Source organism: Pseudophryne corroboree, chromosome 3 (genome assembly GCF_028390025.1).
Source record: "Pseudophryne corroboree isolate aPseCor3 chromosome 3, aPseCor3.hap2, whole genome shotgun sequence".
NCBI classification, from domain to species: Eukaryota; Metazoa; Chordata; class Amphibia; order Anura; family Myobatrachidae; genus Pseudophryne; species Pseudophryne corroboree.
In genome coordinates this window covers 706,213,411-706,235,450 of record NC_086446.1, presented here as the reverse complement: position 1 = coordinate 706,235,450, position 22,040 = coordinate 706,213,411, and the positions used below count along the sequence as shown (strand labels likewise).

The window sequence follows — 22,040 nt, the reverse complement described above, 5'->3', positions numbered from 1 at the left end:
TCTACCATTGTCGTCATGAATAGAATCATGAATGACTATGGGGAGATCCCGGTGGATCATTATAGCAGTACCTCTGCGCTTGGCTGCCATAGTAGAGTGAAAGGTATGAGGGTATTTTTTACTGTGTAAGGAAGGGTGGGAGTCTTTAAAATGGGTTTCTTGAAGAAATACTATATCTGGCTTGTGCCGAGCAAAAAAATGGAACGCCATGGATCGCTTAGTCGGAGAATTAAGACCATTGACATTTATGGATAGCAATTTCAAGGTCATGGAGGGTAGTAATCACCCGAGCGCAGTACTGTGAACAACCATTGACGTGGCCAAACATAAAAAGAGCGAAAGGACAAAGAGAAATAGAAAAGAACATGAGCAAGAGGGAACTCAAAGAACAGGCCCATTCCTAAAAGCGGGTAGGGCCTAACAGAGGATGGGGTGGTACCAATCAGGCAGCCCCTTCGGTGTGGGGGGTAGCGATAATATAAGAAAACAGAAAATAGAAAGACAGGTCAAGGCATAACAAGAGAACTTTGACATACTGACAGAACTTGGCAAATATATAACTAAATGACTTTAGTGATAACTACGAGATATGGAGAGGAGAGAGGGAAGAAAAAAAAAAAAACATATGTATATATATTTATATATATATATATATATATATATATCTGTGGGAGAACAAGCAATGTCTCATAATAACATTCAAAAAATGACTGTAGTATGTTAGGAGGAGCAGCAATAGTGAATAGAAAGTCTGAGGCATCCCCATGTTAATAAGTACAATATTAGCCTTACCAGTTCAAGGCACAGTAAACATCATCCACATGGGTCTAGATAGAACCATTACCTCAAAAAATCCCACAAATCACACAGTTCGTAGAGCAACCCGAGCAGTCTCCGAAGAACGACATCGGAGAATGACATCTCGGGGCGGTTGAGTCGGAGGAGGTCGAGGACGGAGTGCTCTATGTGCTCTATCGAGCAAGAACAGGTCTTTCGGAGTATCGGGGAGTAAGTTAAGAAACAGGCCTTCTAGGAAACCTGGGAGGGCTTCTAAGGTAACACTCTCAGGGATATTGCGGATCCTGACATTATTTCTCCTATTCCGGTTGTCCAAATCCTCCAGGTGGTCCTCATGCACGTTGACATCAGTGTGAAGGTCAAGTAATTCCTGTTCAAGCACAGCCTGGTATTGGCATACCTCATCCACCTTACGTTCCAACGAATCAGTACGTGTGCCCAAGTCGGTCAGATCTTTTCTGAATTCCGCTAGCGCTGATCTCATCTCGGTCTGGATAGTTTTGGTGACAATAGAGACAACGTCTTGGGTGGTAAGGTGAGCTCTTGGCGATGGAGCATCCTCCGAATCAGACATCCGCTCAGCCATTGATGAGTTACGAGACGTAGATCCTGCTTTCTCCCACGCACGGAGGATGCTGAGTTTATTAGCAGCGTTCGATTTGCATTTTTTTTGCGACATAATAGAGCAGGAAAAGCAAAGACGTAAGGATCAAGAGTATCGGCTTCGCATAGGAAATCTCAAGCGAGGCCTCGGCCAGGGCGGCAGCTGAGCCCCTAGCGCCAGGTGACCGCAGGATAGGCTAGTCTAAAACAGACATCGGGAGCGCCATGAAGCGCCACCTAGAACACGGGCAATCATTAGTAGAGAATCACAGTGAAACGTAGTGGGGTGTCTTGGTAGTTCGGGGCACGGGCGGTCCAAGAGCATAAGATAGGTACAAAATGGCCGCTGGGGGCCTTCAGCAGGGGCCACCATGGGCCAGCTAGCGGCTCGCAGCAGCGTCGGCAGGCCCCAAGCACTAACAGTCCGCGTCCCACCCGGGTGCCCGTGCGGCAGTAATAGAGCAAGCAGGGGGGGAGAGGAGAGTCCTCCTTTTCTCCTGCGCCCCTTCCGTGAGGTATCAGGCTGGGGGCCGGAGTATTCACCTTTATCCCCTGGAGGGGGGGTCACAGAGTATGCCCTAGGGTATCAGTACCGCTATCACTGGGGTCAGTAAGGGCCACAGAGGCTGTGAGGAGAGTACTCTGATATAAATGGGAGCTGCAGGGCAGTCAGTGGGCCGTGATGATGTGTTGTAAGACAGGGTCACCCTCACAGGTCCAGGACCAAAGGCCAGCTCCCGCGTCCCCTCACTTGAAGAAGCGCTGTGTACACCCCGTCAGCCGGGTGTTGCAGCTACGGGGAGAGAGCCGGCTCTAGATGCAGGGAGCCACGAACAGACGCGCTGTTCCGCTCGGCTCAGGCCCCAGGGGAAGCCGCGGCAAGCCACGTACCTTCAAGATGGCGGCCGCACTCTCACGGGTCTCTGGTACACGGAGCTCCGGACGCCAGCGTTATAGGTCAGGCGGAGGTAGGAGTCCAGGAGCATCTCCGCAGGGCCCGGGTGCACTATAGGGTGGTCCAAGATGTCGTGGTCAGTCCGGCGCGGCTCCAGGAGCCCAGCGCCTACCTTAGTCCCCGGCTTCAGTCTAGGGATAGGGCCGCAACCCGCAGGAGTGCATAAAGTCACTACCCGATTCCGCAGCTCCTTCCCAATGTACCCTAATCAAGCTGGAGGGTATTGGGGGTGTATATAGGGTGGGAAGGGATGACAATAGGGGACATATAAGTGGTTTTGAAGGAGTTAGTGTGCAGGAACTCCAGTGCTGCACGTCTGCTCAGCTCAGCAGTTAAGCCACGCCCCCCATCCATTAACAAATTTGATGCTGTGATCAGGTCTGAATTAGGCCCTATGTAATAAAAAGAAATGGGCTGAACTGACATACCACTATCTCAAATAGTGAAAGTGGTCTCCAGCTGTAAATTTTTAATATTGAGAGTACAGTTTCAAATATGGCATGTTAATATAATGAGATTTGATGTGTGGCTTGGACTTTAACAAATCTCTAAGTTTGTAAACTTTAAATAAAATTTCAGGAACACCTGGGCTTTAAACAAATTGCAGATGAATAAGAGGGAAAAGTGATGAATTGTAATCAGCTTCCACCACTCAACTAGCACACAACCATCACTAACTTCTTATTTATTTATTATTTATTTACTTATTAACAGTTTCTTATATAGCGCAGCAAATTCCGTTGCGCTTTACAATTTGAAATAACAATAACAAACTGGGTGATAACAAACAGTCATAGAGGGACTGACAGAGTGGATCTGCAGACGATGAACGTCTAGCGAGGAAGATAAGCCTCGCTGCTGCATTCAGAATGGATTGTAGTGGTGAGAGTCTCGTTTTGGGAAGACCAGTTAGGAGACTATTGCAGTAATCAATGCGGGAGATAATGAGAGCGTGGATTAGAGTTTTAGCAGTGTCTTGTGTAAGGTATGGTCGTATTTTGGATATGTTTTTTAGATGCATGTAACATGATCTTAAGACAGATTGAATGTGGGGAACAAAGGACAGATCAGAATCAAGGATGACACCTAGGCAGCGAGCTTGTGGGGTAGGGTAGATAGTCGAGTTTTCAACAGTGATAGAGATATCAGGTTGGTACCTACTATTGGCCGGTGGAAATATAATTAACTCTGTCTTTGAAATATTCAGTTTGAGGTGGTGAGATGTCATCCAGGATGAAATGGCAGAAAGGCATTCAGTGACACGGTCCAGTACAGATAGGGACAAATCAGGGGAGGATAGGTAGATTTGAGTATCATCTGCATACAGATGATACTGAAAACCAAAAGAGCTGATTAGTTTACCAAGAGATGAGGTATAGATAGAGAAAAGCAGAGGACCCAAGACCCAAGACTGAGCCTTGTGGTACTCCAACTGAAAGAGGTAGCGAAGAGGAAGTAGATTCAGAGAAGCGAACACTGAAGGAGCAATTAGATAGGTACGATAGAAACCAAGAAAGGGCTGTGTCTTTAAGACCTAGGGATTGTAATGTCTGTATGAGAAGAGAGTGGTCTACAGTGTCAAATGCAGCAGATAGATCTAGAAGAATAAGTAGTGAGTAGTGGCCTTTAGACTTCGTAGTGACCAAATCATTAACCACTTTAGTCAGTGCTGTCTCTGTGGAATGTTGGGAACGGAAGCCTGACTGAAGTGGGTCCAACAAAGTGTATGAGTTAAGAAAGTGTGTGAGTAGAGTGTAGGCAAGTCTCTCAAGTAGCTTAGAGAGACAAGGGAGCTGAGAGATAGGGCGGTAGTTTGAGAGAGCATTAGGGTCAGAATTTTGTTTTTTTTTAAATGGGAGTAATCACTGCATGCTTGAAGAGTGAAGGAAAATACCAGTAGAGAGAGAGAGAGATTACAGATGTTAGTTAAGGTAGGGATGACCACCGGAGACAGAGCTTTACTTATTTGTGAAGGTAAAGGATCAAGAGGAGAGGTAGTAGAGAAGCAGGATGAGAAGAGTGATGTACTTCATCTTCATTTGTGGGTTCTTATCTGATTAATTCACCTTGCAGAGCAGCGGTGAATAGACGCTGTGCGCATGCACTTCTATGCATGCAGTAAGAGGCGGGATATATCATATTCAAAATGGGATGCTTGATACATCCCGCCCATAGAAAACAATTAAAACCTTTTCATGTGCATCAAAACTATTATCTACTTTTACTCTTCCTTCTACATAGCAGCTATACATATTACATATATTACAGAGATTTTTTAATTTCAAAATATATTACAAGTTTACTCTTGATCTATCACCTGTTTATGATATTATGATTCATGATGGATTTATTTGACTGCTACTAACCAGTATTTTTAACCCTGTTGCAGGATCACAGCATTAGTATTAAAGACTCTTAGCAATGCTCAGGACTTCATCCCCATAGATCAGACCATCATCCAGCAAGCTGTGACATGGCTACAGAATAAACAGTTACCAAATGGTTGTTTTAACGAATCGGTTCATTACTTTAATAATGATCTAGAGGTATGTACAGATCTATTACATGTTTCACTGGGATTCTGATTGCATGAAAACATGAGCACAATTCACAATGTTCTGATGTCAATTTTATTACTGGCAGTTGGCTCTATTAAAGAACTAGGTAATGTATAATGATGCCCATTGTAATAAGAAAAAAAGAATATTAAATCATAAGCACACTATTTCAAATGCGTTAGAAAGACTTAAAATATATATACATGGTATGTTCTTATTTACAAACAGTGTAACAAAAGAAACTAGAGTGACCTATAGCCATATTTAGATTTTATGCTATTATAGTCAGGGGCGTAGCCAGTGATGTGCGGTGAAATGAGGCTGGTGAGGCGGATCCTTTACTGTCATACTAATTTATATGCCAGAGTTTTGACTATATAAAGAAGAAGAAAAATACAGAGAATATATTAAAATATCTTCTTTGTATTATTGTAATAGGGTCATACCCTGGAGTAAAATGTCTATGGCAGGTTAGGCAGTGCCTCTCCTGCCTACCTTGTCCGCACATATCTGATCAAAACTCACCACATTTCCAGCAGTATATACTGCTGCTCCTGTGTATAATGTCCACATGGATCCTTGGGCTCATATATTGTTTGTAAATCCGGCTCTGGAAGCTTCCTCAGCCATTTACCTCACCGCACATCCCTGGGTGTAGCAACATTTTGTAGATGGCCCTGTCCCAGTGCTTCTAGAGAGACTCCATTATGAGTTGCTAATTGTTTTGCCCCATAATAGTGCCCTAGTTCTTTCAGAACCACAGTAGTGCCCTAATTAATGTTTTGCCTCATAGTTGTGACCTAGTTTATTTTATGAACCATAATAGTTCCCTAGTTTACCTTATGTCACATTGTTACGCTGCTAGTACAGATTATATAACATGCGCCCCATTTACATTATGGTATACAGTGTCCCCAGTTCATATTATGCCACATTTCAGTGTTCCCTGATCATATTATGCCACACTGTCATGCCTTCAGTTCTCCCAGTTCATATTATGTAACTTTATAGTGCCTTCCAGTTTATATTACATCACATTACAAATAGCTGGTTAAAATATGTCACATTATAGTGCCCTCCAGTTTAGATTATGTAGCATTAAACAGTAGTGCCTTTTCGATGGTTCATATTATATTGCATTAAAATGAACAGGTCAGAGTATTCCACATTACAGTGCCCTCCAGTTGAGATTAGGCCACATACCATTATAACATACAGTTATTATTTGATACAAAGTTATTATTTGAATATCAGTCAGAGATCAGTCTGCTTTTTCCATTTCTTTATAGGCAGAAAATATAGTTGCAAATACTGCTTATGTCGTTATCTCACTGCTGGAGCATCACGTGGTCTGTAATGTAAGTGATCTTATTTCATAGCATTTTATTGATGCAGCTCCTTGTATTAGAAAAGCAAAAGACAGCTGAACAGAAAATGGAAATATATCAACCAAGTGATTGATATTACACTAACTTCCCATGACTGGTAGCGAAATGTGAAATATGTGTCTGTTCCCCTTGTTTAGATATAGCAAAAGAATATCCCTGAACATGCTGAGACTTGTGCCTATGTAAAAGGTTGCCATTTGTTAATATTTAATATATTTAGGATATATCTAAGAAATTAGATATTACTAATGCGTTTGTAAGACCACGTTGTGATGACTGTACCCAGATGGGTCAAGTGGTTCTAATCTGCAATCAAATTCTTTGGCCGGGATGTAATGTTAGCAGTTGGGCAAAACCATGTGCACTGCAGGGGGGGCAGATGTAACATGTGCAGAGAGAGTTAGATTTGGGTGGGGTGTGTTCAAACTGAAATCTAAATTGCAGTGTAAAAATAAAGCAGCCTGTATTTACCCTGCACAGAAACAAAATAACCCACCCAGATCTAACTCTCTCTGCAAATGTTACATCTGCCCCCCCCCCCCTGCAGTGCACATGGTTTTGCCCAATTGCTAACAAACTTGCTGCTGCAATCAACTCTGAATTACCCCCTATGTACAAGGCTAAACCGTGCCTTGTACAGGATTGCCCCTTTAAAAAAAGTCTGAGTTCAGCCGGCATCCCGCATGGATTTCATCACATCTCGCCCTTCCATGTTTCTGTTTGTATAACGATAGGGAATAATCCTCCAATTTGCACCTACATGAATAACAACCCCTTTTTATATAGAATGTTGGAGAAAGTAGAGAAGTTGCTTATAGTAACCAATCAGCCTCTTGCACAGCCTGTAACTTGACAGTTTTGCTGGCCATGCACCAGAACCAGTTTGTTCTAACCAGTCAACTAGTTGGCTGGTTGGAAAGATAATCGGCTAGTGTGTGGGAGCAAACGATAATCAACCATTTGCTCCCACATGCCGAAAAACTGCCAAAACCGGTCTGTCCGACTAGTTTGAAAAAATCACGCAATTTCCCCCCGTGATCGATAAGTCTAGTTTTCTAGATTCCATCTAGTTTTGTGACAGTCACCTCCTTCCAGCATACCTGATCCCCAACACAGGAAGGCCCCTCGGAGAGCCAGTTCTAACACTGCTGTGGCCTCACTGCATCCTGGCCCAGGCACCACCAGTCAAGAGCAGCGGTGCTGGGAGGACAAGATGCCGAGGTGATGCTGATCCTGATGCAGATATTTGTGTGCTGGCTGCAGACAGTACCATGCAACCCCCTCCTTCCCAACCCAAACCCTGTACCGAACAGCAGGCACTGTGCACCTTCTCTCCTCCCCCTTTGGCTTGTTCAAGTGAGCCCTATTCCATACAGCAGGCACTGTGTCCTCCATGTACAGTCGCCACTGTGCACCCCCCCTTCCCTCCCTTAGACTTGTGCAAATGAGCTTGCAGACACGGGAGCACAGAACAGCGCAGACAGAACCCCAAGCAGCATTGAAGTAACATTTATCATTTGCATACTATCCCATTGTATGGAGCAGCTGATTGGTTGCCATGGGCAACTTCTCCACAGGCTCACTTCTCCACTCTTTCCATTGCATCATGAATAGACCCTTTTTTTATGTCTAAAGCATGCCTTGTACATGATTGCCCCTTTAAAAAAACGTCTGAGCTCGGCCGCTGAACTCGGACTTCATTACATCCCAGCCTTTGTGTGAGTACTGTATGTTGTGTAGGTGGAGAACATGAAGCAAGAGTAACAATCGAGGTACTATGAACACAGGCGAGATGCATCAACTGATCAGGTGTAGGCTATTAACAGAGGGGTCTATTCACAAAGCAATGAAAAGTATGGAGAAGTGAGCCAGTGGAGAAGTTGCCCATGTCAAACAATCAGCTGCTCTGTATAATTTTATAGAGTGCTCTTGATAAATGTTACCTCAACACTGATTTGGTTGCCATGGGCAACTTCTCCATTGGCACACTTCTCTACTCTTTTCACTGCTTCATGAATAGACCCCAAAGTTACTTTCCACTGGGGAGGGAACCGGATGTTGAAAGTGACTGCTGGCATGAATAGGGTATCAGGAGTTAGGTTATGGGCTGAGCGCAGGGCAATATGGGCTGAGTTATGGAGTGGAAGACTGGAGAAAAGAACTACAGTATGACACACATATAAAATTTGCTGTGAGCATTGTCGGTGATGGATGACTCTGTACAGTGAGTGAGTGCAGATCACAATGTCCTGCTTTACACGATAAATGGCTGAAATGGCTGACAATTATATGTCCAGCTGCATGGTGAACAATAGGAATGCAATTCTTTGTAAAATATGATTCTCACTCTACGATATAAAAACATGAGACATTGGGGGATATTCAGTTGTTTGAAAAGTCAGTTGGGTGTCTGTTTTTTTCCTATCTAATAGACAGGAAAAAACAGACACCCAACCGACTTTTCAAACATTTGAATTCCCCCCATTCTGTTAGTATTAGAAACCACTGCAGTAAATAATTAACCTTTCTGCTGTCTGTTTCTGGGGAAAGCTTTTTAACCAGTGATCTCTTCCTTTCCCCACTTTGCCCCTAATGACAATGTTCTCTGTTTAGGGAAGCATTGTGGAGAATGCATTGAAATGTTTAAGGAAAGAAGCACACAGCATTACGTCTCCCTATACCCAGGCTCTTCTGGCCTATGCCTTCACTCTGGCAGGAGACAGTGAACTAAGACAGGAGGCGCTGAAGCATTTAGACAAGACTGCCATAAAGAAAGGTGCGAGGAGTAACAGAGTATTTAAGATGAACAAGCCAATAAATCATTTGTTATTAGCTGTGGCTCAGTTTTGGCAAAGGAATGTTGTGTGTGTGTGTGTGTGTGTGTGTGTGTGTGTGTGTGTGTGTGTGTGTGTGTGTGTGTCTGTGTGTGTCTGTGTGTGCATGCGTGCATGTGTTTGCGTGTGTTGTTGATGGAGAAGGAAGTTGCAGAGAGACTGAGGAGGACATTTACTAAGCAGTGATAAGAGCGGAGAAGTGAGCCAGTGGAGAAGTTGCCCCATCAACCAATCAGCAGCTCTGTATAATTTTATAGTATGCAAATTATAGATGTTATTTCAGTGGTGATTGGGTTCCATGGGCAACTTCTCCACTGGCTCACTTCTCCGCTCTTATCACTGCTTAGTAAATGTCCCCCTGAGAAATTAAAAGTTGTGAATGGTGGCCACAAATGGGACTGATAATGACAATGCCAGTGTACAGATGTAACCATGCTATATGGCGGGCCAGTCCATGACTAATCGAAGGCGGTGATTGCTCCATTTATTGTATTAGGAGTGAATGGAGCGATCACCAGCTGCGAATAGGTTTAGCCTGGCATGCCATGCAGCAAGCCATGTTGCAGCAAAAATGAGCATAGGTAATCTGTTATCTTTTATGGGCAGCTTCAGAATAATAATATATGGGCATAAAATTACTATACAACCATGAGAAAGTAGTTATTGAAGAACAGTGTATCCCAAACTCACATTACTTGTATAAATAACAAGTGCATTCAGTGCATTTATGTTATCCGTGAACATCTTTCAATTCAGTAGTTCTAGAACTTGACAATCTTAAGGGGGTATTCAATTAAACCCTGCTCAATCAATCACCGGCGGCTGCCGTGCCAAGGTAAATTCAATTACCGAGGGTTACCCCATGCGCAAGTTCCCGCAGTCATACTGAACCTTGCAGCTCCATGAACTGTGAGGTAAATTCAGCGGAAAAAAGACAAAACCGGGTTTTACATGCAGGGAAAAAACATTGATTCCGTAGAATCAGTGGGTTTCCGCACATGAATCCTGATTTTTAGGTGCTGGGAAAAAAGGCTAAGTAGTTTAAAAGCATTGGGGATGTTTGATGACATTGAGTCGCGGGATAAACCATGAGGCTAATTGAATACCCCCCTTAATGTTAAATAATTATTTTCCATTATTATCCATAAATCAAATGAGCATTGATTTCTCCCATTATTCTTATTTTCATTGTGAATCTCCATAGAAGCATTTAAGCATTGGGAAACAACGGTATACAAGCAAGTAGACGTTGAGACATCTGCCTATGTAATTCTGGCTTTGCTTTCTGAAAAAACAACTGCACAGAAAGATGTTGAAGAGAGCGCAGACATCGTCCGTTATATTCTAACACTGCAAAATCCATGGGGAGGATTCTACTCATCTCAGGTTACACATCTTAGATACAATAAATGCCAAAATATCTTATACTGGTGGTGGCACACATCAGTCTCCATGTTTTACACTGAATTTTCTGTGCTGCCTCTATAAATGTTGTTAAATAGTGAAAAAGGAGAGAACTTATACTACTATAAAGAAGGGTGTATCTTATACACAATATTACGGTAAAGAAATAGAATAACTAAAGGTGGGTACACACTGGCCGATATATTTGCTGTTCTATTAAACGGCCGATATATCGCGGGTCCGTCGGCCAGTGTGTACGGGCGATATGTCTGTGAACTCAGTCGTTCACAGACATATTGCGTTGGCCCCGCAGCACAGCTGACGGCCAGTATATCTACCGATATATTGGTGCATCGCTGTGTGTGTACGAGTGACCAGCCAGCCGCTCGTACACATGCTGCGGTGGCCGCCACTGATTGACTTCTAAAATGGGCGGGCGTGTGTACACGCCCGTCCAGTTCATGACGTCAGTCCCCGACGGATCGGGTAGTGTGTATGCACAGCACACTGCCCGATCCGTCCATAGATATATCTGCTGATCAATTGATCTGCAGATGTATCTATCAGTGTGTATCCACCTTTACAGTGCTGGTCAATATTTTCTAAAATAAATTCCTTATGTATTCTAATGCAGTTTATTAAACAAAACTATTGCAAATCAAAACAACACAATAAAAAAGCAAAATGAGAAATTAGTAGACATCAGGGGCGCTGGAATGTTTTGAGGTTGGGGGGACATAGTAAAAATTACATTTTGGCGCTCCCCGCCAAACCTCCCCACTCCCCCAGTGCGGGTGAGCGGCGCTTACCTACTTGCGACTCATGCTGTAAAATCAGTGTGCTGCAGCTGCCTGCTATGCCCCATGTCCTCCTAGCTCGCCCGGCTCATCACATATGTATTACTGGGAGGAGGCGGGGTTGTCCCAGCAGACTCAGCATGGCCATGCCTCCCTCCCAGTAATTCATCAATGAAGAGCCGGCTAGGAGGACATGGGGCATAACAGGCAGCGGCAGCAAATTGATTTTACAGGAGGAGTCCCCTGCGGGGATCCGGGGGTAAGCACTCATCCTCGCCTCCATCTTGTTTAGGGGGGAGCTGCCCCCTTGCCCCCCCATTCTGACGCCTATGGTAGACATTTAAGTGCACAGCATACAGTTTTAGTTACTCACGCTATGATTGGCTGATTTCTAGAGTGTGACATATGCAGTAGAGTTGAGAAGCAGCCTTTCCCAGGCAATCTTAGTAACTGTAGGCTCCTGTATCATTGTGCTATACAACATACATTCTAATGAGGAGACTTAATTTGTAGGGTAACATGCATTTCAGCCTGTGTTTTGCATGCACTCTCTCAATCATGATGAGAATTTGACTTACTGTACAATAGCTTTCACTTTAAAATAAAGGGCTTCATACATCAGATGGTCACTTCCCTGTTCTCCAAACTGACCCGATTCACTGATCAAAAAAGCCTATCAGTGGCCATCAATCGATGATCCATTGGAAATCGAGGACATTCTACATATTGATTCTCGATTGACAATCCCAGTCATTTTTGGTTGCATTTGGCAATCAGGAAAATGCTACTTGTTTAAAATTCCCAATCTCCCGACCCAGGGGCAGGTGATATTGGGGTATTGCAACAATACACTGCAGATGTTTGGGGGCCTTAAGACTGTGCTTAACATTTCAGATGAATTGTGATAAAATGTAACATTAAAAAATAACATTAATTCATGTTAAAACAGTCCTAATATACTTATTTATGGTTCTTAGATTATACTATTGTAATTTATATGCCAAGTAAAAATAAGTACAGCAACATTAAAATATCTATATAAACTATCTAATAAAAGGTAATAAAAGGAAAACATTGTTAAAGGCAAATGCTTTCAGAAGGTAACATACTTAAAATTGTAAAATTAACCAAGATCAAAATTCAAATTTAAAGCATATGGTGACAATGTATTTAGAGTATTAGTCTAATAAGCCTAAGGCCAATGCATCTCCTGTTATTGTCAAAGTAATTATCAAATATTAAATTCACAAAAGCATAGTTAATTTCAGATAGGCCTCTTTATCATTAAAAACATATCAATTTGATTTTGTAGGACTCTACAGTAGGTATTCAAGCTCTTGCTAAATATGCCAAGGCCACTCACCACAAGAAGGGAGCCGCAACGGTGACAGTTGAGTCAAAGTCTGGGTTCCACAAAGAAATTCATGTGGACAAAGAAAATAGTGTTCTTCTGCAGACAGTAGTCCTGCCAGAATTCCCTGGTGAATATACAGTAACTGCCACTGGAAAAGGTTGTGTCTATTTACAAGTAAGTAAAATATTGTCTTTTCTGAGCAAACAAGACTGTATTGGTCATTGGTCATTACCCTTTATTACATGTGTTTTTTTCTTTACAACTGTATATTGTTGTCTTCCCATGAGCATCGAATTTAGTAGATGACATTTAATGACTAGTGTCATCATCATGACTGGTAGCAGCAGCTGCTGTGACAGTACTTGGTTCCTCTTCTGTAAACTGGTCGTTATCCATTTTTTCAATTTGCAGATCACTGTGTGGAGTCACAGGGCTTTGAACAAAGTGCACTAGGGTAAAGTGCACCAAACAGTGCAAACAAAACAATTGAAAAAATAAATATATATATATTACTTGCAGCCTGGTTAAAACTGTGTGGAATCGCAGGGCTTATAGATGCATGTGAACACAATGTAATAGGGTAAAGCGCAACAAACAGTGCAAACAATACAATAGAACTATATTTTTTTTTTCTGCTTTTGAACTTGTAGCCTGATTTAAACTGCATGGAATCACAGGGCTTATAGATGTACTTGAACAGAGCGTAATAGGGTAAAGCGCACAAAACATTGCAAACAAAACAATAGAAATATATATATTTTATTTTTTTGCTTTTGAACTTGCAGCCCAGTTCAAACAATGACTATACACAGCTCTTTGTGAACCTGGGCACATCACAGTATATATCAGAGTCCAGTGCAACATACAGCCATGTTCCCCTATATACAGTGACTATACACAGCCCAGCCTAGACACAACACAGTGTGCAGCAGACAATAGTGATTCACGGTAGCAGCAGTAATTTATGCACAGATAGCACTTGAGAAATGGAGCACCGTGATACTCTCAAACACACACAGCCAGACGACCCCTACAGCAGAGTACAGCGCAGCTAACGTTAGCGTGCACTAGACGGAAATGGCACTGAGTCCAAGCAGCTGCACCATTTATGGAAACCAAGTCCTGGGAGAATCTGACGTTCAGACTTGTTTTGGATTTCGAAAATGGCATGGAGGTCCGAGCCGGGACTTTTGTTTAAGATAATAACCTAAATTGTTTTTTGTTGTAAGAAAACAATTTAGAATATTATCTTAAACTCTTGTGTCGCCATGTAAATAAATTATAATAATAAAAATAGCCATATTACAAATAACAATAATACATACTGTACAGTACTGGTTACATAGCTTAAAATCTTTAAGTTCCCTGTAAAACAAATAGAATTTAATGTTTTGCACCCTACTCTGTAAAAGATTCTTATTTATCTAATTGACCAGGAATCCATATCTGTGGCTAAACGTTTTTAATATACTCCTTCATTCAGTCTCTCACAATTTTAGAATAATAATTGATATACATATATTGTAGTTTGCGTTGTTAAAATATTGAGTATATCATTATTAATAATATAATTTAATTATTTATTTTCATTTTTTATGGTATCTTTATATACTGTAGAATAGTTTTATCATTAATACAGAATAATTATAAAATTGCATTTTTAAAGATATTATTGTATATATCACTACTTTTCATAACATTATGTGAAATATGTATTATCATTTTAAAAATGTTTTATTTAATATAGATAGATAGATAGATAGATAGATAGATAGATAGATAGATAGATAGATAGATAGATAGATAGATAGATAGATAGATGTTAATTGTGAAAGACTATAAGTATTGGACATATCTTTTTTTTTTTAGTAACAAGAATAAAATGAACTTCATTTATAAAAATAACAAACTTTGTTGTAAAAATTAAAATAAAAATTAGCTCATTTTCAAAATAAACTAAAAAATGCTGATCAATAACTGAATGTGAAATGAATTAATGGCTAGATTGTTGTTGATACAATATTTATTTGCTTGCAGTCACATCTGCATTATAACAGTCTTCCTGACCATTCGGATGACCACTTTTCCGTCAATGTCAGCACCCAACCAGCCGTCTGCACCCATGAAGCACAGACAAACTTTGAACTCCATGTGGATGTGAGGTAAGAATAACATTGTAAAGCCCAATCCATTGTCACATCTACTTTTACTTCAATATACTGTATTGGGCAATCCCCTGAGAAATAAATCTCAGAGACAATTTATTGACATTATAACAATATGTGATTGAATGTGAGCTATTGTCTTCAAACTAAAGTACAGTGCCAGAAATTATATTTTCTTTAGTATTTCCCAACCCAGTAATGTACTGTACAGTGTATTACAGCACTGAACATTTTTTTCTGAAGTGGTTGATCTTACTAAAGTATTTAATAGATTGCAATCGTGATGTCATGCCACATGGTACAGTATATTAAGGCTATATGTACTGTATGTGGGCACATCTGTTCCACCTGGACTTGTTATACATGCCATGAGTTAAATGCATGTACTTGATGACACTGTGGTGCTCAGAGAAATTAATCTTTTCCGATTCGCCCGCACCTCTTAGCTGCTTCAAAGCATTTTTAGGTATTCTCCATGAATGTAATTATGTCCATGTAGCATATTAATCATGTCCCTCACGCAACAGTAGTCACAGTTTTGGCACAGTGAACCATATCTGTTAGAAGTGATCCCAGTCAACATCACCAAGTTTACTCTGGGGACTCCCCATATTTACCTGCATAAGTCTGTTTGGCTAATTTGGTGGTTTGGTTCCTTTGTTGCTTGCACCAGAAAGTGAGCCCAAACTCATGCCCTAAAAAAAGCTGATGCTCACTAGTATCATATGTGCTAGAAACCTCAGCAATCCTCAATGGTGGCTAGCAGAGGGGTCCAGTGGGAAAAAGCTCTGGCTACAAAATGCATTGGAAGGATCAAAAACTGTAAAGGTCCAGGAGAGGGGGCAGTGGCAGGAGGGTGCTGTCAGAAACCTGCTCCACAGATGTGGCTAGTTTGTTGGCCACAGCCCACCTCTGCATAATGAGTTTAATGGCCATTATTGAGCAATAGGAGCCAGTGCTGGAAGTCAGAAGTGCAGGACAGGGTTGCCAAAAGAATGCTCAGAGAGCCTTTTTGGTTGGGGACTAGTATTGCTCCATTGAATCCAACTGGAAGTATGTTCAGTGCTGTGGGTTCATGCACCAACTATTATGAAATAGAGAAATGGAGAGCATTTCTGAAGGCCCAAAACTGATTGCAGGGAGCAGGGACCTCTGACAAATCTCTGGCTATGGGATCTTTAGTTGGAGCAGGCTGCAACCCCTGACTCAGCTTTAAATGAGAGATGCCCAAAGAAGAGTGGGGGGCATGAGTGGTTAGTGAGGTGCTGTCACAACTGAGGGCCTGAGCTGACGGGAGGCAGCCTCAGTTGTAGGGGCTGAGATGTACCGGAACCTGGGAGGTTGTATCAGACCCCTGGACATGTAAGTAACATGAATAATAACTGCCCGAAGGCGTGACCACGACAACTTGGATAAAAGTCAATGATGTTTATTATGACAACTCCGCAACACAGCAGCAGTAAAAGAAAACGTAAAAGTCAGCAAAGAATAAATACAGTTCCTGGGAACTACAGGATGGCAGGAGCCACAGGGCACTGGTAGTGTGAGATAGTTCTTATAATCTTCTAGATGGAAAGTCCTTACCAGGCCCGACTGTAGCAATGGAGATAACCCAGGATTGTGACAGCTGGTGTTCCAGGAAAAGCTGGGTTGCTGAAGATAAAACGGCTGCTGTGGATACTGGCTGGAACCAGACTGTTGTTAGCACGGAGTGGATACTGGCTGGAACCAGTTAAATAATAAATGAACTTGGGAGCGATGAAATATGAACTGAAATGTAGAACTTGAGAGCGGAGAAATAATAATACCGGTGGAGAGTGGTAAAGTGTAGAAAGGACACCGGCCCTTTAAGAGAAGCTGTACTCTGCTGGAAGCTGAGCTGGAAGCAGGTAATGTTGTAGCTGGAAACAGATGAATCCACAATGGATTGGAGAGTCAGGCTACACCGCAGGTGGAATGCTGGTGCGGGTCTCTATGGTGGAAGTCTTGAGACAGGAGCTGGAACCTGGAAGACAGTCACAGGAGAGAGACAAACAGGAACTAGGTTTGACAACCAAAGCACTGACGCCTTCCTTGCTCAGGCACAGTGTATTTATACCTGCAGCAAGGAAGGGATTGGCTAGGCAATTATGCAGATTATCAATACTGAGAACAGATTGGTGGAAATGATCAGCTGACAGAATCCAAGATGGCTGCGCCCATGCAGACACTTGGAAGGAAGTTTGGTTTGTAATCCATGTGGTAATGAAAACAGTAATGGCGGCGCCGGCCACCGGAGACAGGAGGCGCCAGGCTGACAGATGCACATCCAACCACGCGGACACAGCGGAGGCCGCGGCTGACGTAATCGCCACTCAGACACTCTGCATGCAGAAGTTCAGGGACGGCGGCGGAGGCCGCGGGAGACACAATGCCAGGTGTAATATGGCGTTTACTGTGACAGCGTCCCAGAGTGACAGGAGAGGATACAGGAATGTACACATCAGGATAACAGATGGGATCCGGTCCTGGAGCGCTGAGCCAGCCTTAGGAGGCATCTGATGGGTAAGAAATGGCGTCCAGATACCCGGATCGTGACAGGTGCCAGGGAAGAGGCACAAACCCTTTTGGCAGAGTCATACTAGGACAGGGAGCGTAAACTAAAAAGGGAGGTGCAGGAAATTTTTAAAAGGGGGATAGAAAAAAGAGAAAAGTGGGAACAGAAGACAGAGCAGGGAAAGATGGAAAACAACGTTACAATCAAAGGAAGAAGAAGTGAGCTACAGGAGGAAAACAAAAAGAAAAAATGGGCAAATAAGAAACAAGTAAATTATCTACTTAGCCTGGCAGAGAGCAGGAACTTTAATCTGCAAAAAGGAAGATCCCGCAGCTAGTTTATGTAAACTAATAGACTAAGTAAAAAACTTTAACCTCTCACATATAATAAGGAAACCCTTCTCTAGAACTCTATATGTCCATCAAACAGCAAGTCCATAACCCAAACCAATAGATACCCAATCTATGCCATACCCGACAACCTGACCGCTTATGTGCCATCAGACTTATTCATCCTTCCATTAGATAAAAAATTAGCCTCATAATTATTAAGTGTATAATATGTTTCCTTCCCTTACGTTGAATGGCCAGATACTGTAGCTCAAACTGCGTGCTCACAACCACCTCTTTCTTCTGTGTGTTTTCTTATAGTATTACCTAAACAACGTGCATTTTCAGTCTTTTCAGTACAGCAGATAAACACAAAAGGAACTGGAAAAATTGGTGTCATGGATAGTGCAAAGAGGGAACATGAGGGTAGAGGGCCTTGCCTGTAAAAGGCTTATGTACTAAAGGGAAGGGTAAACAGTTGCAAAGTAAACTGGGAAGGATACATGATGGAGTGGTAGAGGAGAACAATGACGAGTTATCAAGAGGGCTGGTATGCTTTAATAATAACTAGTTTGACTGGCTGAAGTAGTGTGTTTCTTAGTATGGGGGTATTTTGAGCAAAATCTTGGAGGTAAGCATGAAGAGAAGAGCCAGGTTGGAGAAAAGATGATGGAAGAGCTTCATGGGCAGGAAGGAGTATGGACATAGATGTGGTGAGAGATGAAGGTAGGGGAGGAGTGGTTTAAGGCTTTGTATGTAAGGGTTACATTTAACTGGAGTCTGAGTGTCAGACTTTGAGAATCTGTTGAACCCGAACTAGGGTTTGTACCAGGAAATGGATGCAGAAGCCTTGGAGTAAAGCAAGGAGGTTTACTGTAACTTACAGGATATGATAGAAGAATCACAAATAATAGTCTTAAAAGATTTCTTGACCACAGGTATGTGGCTGAAAAGCTAGATAGCCGGAACACGGCTTAATGCTTGAACACAGATTTGCAGTATAGCTGGGTAGCTGAATAGCTGAGATAGCCGGGACAGGCTTGATACTTGAGCACTGGTGCACAGCAAAGCAGGACAGCTAGATAGATGAGGCAGCCGGGACATGGCTTGATGCTTGACCACAGGTGTACAGCAGAGCTGGATAGCTGAGACAGCTGGGGCACAGCTTGATGGTTGACCACAGGTGCACAGTAGAGCAGTGTCCCGGCTATAGCTGGATAGCTGAGATAGCCGTGTCCCGGCTATAGCTGGATAGCTGAGATAGCCGGGACACGGCTTTGAGACACCATGCCCCAGGTTAGTAAAATGAGATGAGCAGCAGGATTATTTAAGTGGGGAGAGGTGCAACTGAGGAAAACCAGAGAGAAGGCGGTTACAATAGTCCAAGCAGGAAATTACGTCTAATCTGTGTTCCTTTCTTAATGTCCACTATTGATGATTGACCATGTTTGGTACATTATGCTCCTGAACCTAGTGCTCACTCATTTTTATCTTCCATTCTGTTGTAGATACACTGGAAAGCGACCTGAGACTAACATGGCAATGGTTGTGGTGGAGTTTCTGTCAGGATTTGTTCCTGATAAAAAGAGTATTAAAAAGGTAGGAAACATAATTCAATCAACTATTTATATAGCTTGATTATGACTGGCATTTTATTGCAAAAAAAACCCCTCTCCAAAGTACTACCACCACTAGCCTAGGCTGGTAACTGCAAAATACAAGCGGGTAGGGGCAAAAATGCAGTGCACTCTCCCCAAAAAGAAACTTATAGCACTAGGCTATGACAGTCTGGACTGGAGACTCTGTAACAGAGAAATATGTACTCGTTGGTGTAACTAGGGGAGTGCAGTCTGCACTGGGTGACACCATCCAAAGTCCATAGGCATTTCTTTAATGGGTGCAGTGTACACGGGCCCCTTGGTCCAGGAGGGGCCCACGCCGTGCACACTGCACCCATTTTAATAATTACCTTTCCAGAGTACATCATTGGGTGCTGCAGTCACGGCAAAAATCACAGCCAAAATGGCCACCACGCATGCGCAGTAGCCAATTTGGTCTCCGGAACATGGTGGGCACCATGTTTCCAGTGACCTGCGCATGCCCAGTAGACTCCGGCACAATGCCAGTGACTACTGTGATGTACAGAGGAGGGGGTCCACCCAGAGGATGCACACGAGCTCCATCCTCTGTTAAAACACCCCTGCCAAGGTCTCAGCGCGGGGAGATTTTCTGGGGTCAGTGTAGCATCTCTGAGTGTTGAAGATGGGGCATTTCACGAAGTCATGCCCTCTTCTCCGTGAAGCCATGCCCCCTTTTCACGTGTACATGCTAAGAGTCCTGATTTGCACTGGATGACACCAACCATAGTGACGCCATTGGTCCCACTGTCATAATGACAACCACCTACAATTTCTGTTCTGTTAGTGCCCCAGCAAAAAAGGAAGCACTCCATGCAATAGGAAAACCTGTTGATCTCTGTTTATTTTTTTATTACTTGAACCTTTTATCGGAATGAGTACCCTACATTATCCAAATATCTAATCAACATTGATTTATACAGTATATCGAGTATACTACAGGTTTTTGAATTTTATAATTCATTGATACCAGTGCAAAAGTTAGCACCAACCACTATAGGTATGTGGACAATTGTTTGCCCTCCATACAGAGCTTCCATACATTTGTATTTAACTTTAACCCAGTGCTGTCATTAAATTGGTTTTAAATATATATAGTGCTTTAAAAAGTACTAAATCTATACCCTATCAATTGTACTGCTAAATTGTAGACTTATCCTTATTATAACTAACATCACTCAACATAAATTTAATACCAAGCTATTAGTATTTCTGATAGAGTTATGATCCAATTTTAATTGTACAAGAAGGTTATTATGAAGATAGATATATATATATATATATATATATATATATATAGTTTATGGAATGTAGTTACAATGCCGTCGGACGGGGTCCCGGCGGTCGAAATACCAATGACAGAATCCTGACCGGGGATATTGTACCAGCATCAAAATACAGATGGAGCTCAGGATCCCGGCGTCAAAGTACCAACAGCCGGAATCCCTTGTGTCCTGCTGCGGGAAGGGGGGAGGGGGTTAAGTTTAGGCATTAGAAGGGGGGATAGGGTGTAGGGATGGGAAATGTATGGTTATGTGGGTACTGTTATGTCTGTTTCTCATACTCCCTCTCCAACTCCATTAAATAGAGATATCATAATCCCTCTGTTGCTCAATATTCATGTTATTCCACTTCTTTACATACTATGTCATGGATAGATTTGGTTTTAATTTTGCCAGAATTGTTTTCGGATATAGTGGAGGTTGCCTATTTGTCTAGAGGAATTTCAGATCACTCTCCTATGCTTCTTACGTTACAAACGCTCCAGGCCAAGGGAACAAGATTTTGGAAACTTAATTCTTTCTGGTTGACCTTAATGCCTACTCGCTCAGACTTAATTGCTGATTGGAAGAGGTTTCAGTCTGATAACTCTTCGCATCCAGACCTTTTAATTAGACATGACGCTTTTAAGGCCTATATTAGGGGTGCCTTCATTAAACGTATTTCTGATATTAAATTGTTTAATAGGAAGGAGGAATCTCGTCTTGAAAGATTATGTCAGCAATTGGAGGCTCAGTATCTCCTCTCTCATTCATGTATTGATAGGGGACTGTAGCTGGATGTGCAGAGTGAGTGGACAGAAAAACTTTTTGAAAAATCCAGACATAGGTTGCTATTTTCTAAACATGAGCAATATTTCCAGGCTGAAGTAGGAGGCAGTTACTTAGCTTATCTGGCAAGGGAATAGTCTACTGCTAATATAGTCCAGAGCATGCAAAATTCCCAAGGACGGTTGTGTTATTCTGGGAGGAGATTTCAGAGGTGTTTCATAGTTACTACTCTTGTCTGTACACTTCCCAGGTTGCATATATGAACGAGCAACTTCAGAATTATTTGGACCAAATTGCATTGCCACATTTGCCTCAAGAAGCTGTATATATTGTCGATGCTCCATTTACATTGGAGGAGGTTGCGGCAGCAATTTCCTTGTTTCCAGCCTCTAAAGGTCCTGGATGCAATGGAATTCCCGTGGAAGTGTACAGAAAATATAAGGACTTTTTTGTTCCTTATTTGTTAGATATGTTTAACTCCTTATATGAGCAAGGACCAAATTCTCCTTCTATGTGTGAAGCAATTATTGTTGTGTTAGTTAAGACGGGAAAGGACCCCACTCTGCCGGAGTCATATCGGCCTATTTCACTTTTGACCACGGATATCAAAGTATTGGCTAAAATTATAGCA

At 42.3% G+C, this 22,040-nt stretch overlaps 1 protein-coding gene across 1 annotated transcript in view; it reads left to right on the top strand.

Moving 5' to 3' along the window:
* Nucleotides 1-22,040, top strand: part of LOC135056654 (alpha-2-macroglobulin-like) — a 222,886-nt gene that overhangs the window by 186,397 nt on the left and 14,449 nt on the right. The window contains exons 26-32 of the mRNA XM_063962100.1: nucleotides 4,746-4,902; nucleotides 6,204-6,272; nucleotides 8,916-9,078; nucleotides 10,341-10,522; nucleotides 12,650-12,865; nucleotides 14,729-14,853; nucleotides 19,230-19,320. Coding sequence (XP_063818170.1) covers nucleotides 4,746-4,902; nucleotides 6,204-6,272; nucleotides 8,916-9,078; nucleotides 10,341-10,522; nucleotides 12,650-12,865; nucleotides 14,729-14,853; nucleotides 19,230-19,320 — 1,003 coding nt within the window. The remainder of the gene's footprint in view (nucleotides 1-4,745; nucleotides 4,903-6,203; nucleotides 6,273-8,915; nucleotides 9,079-10,340; nucleotides 10,523-12,649; nucleotides 12,866-14,728; nucleotides 14,854-19,229; nucleotides 19,321-22,040) is intronic.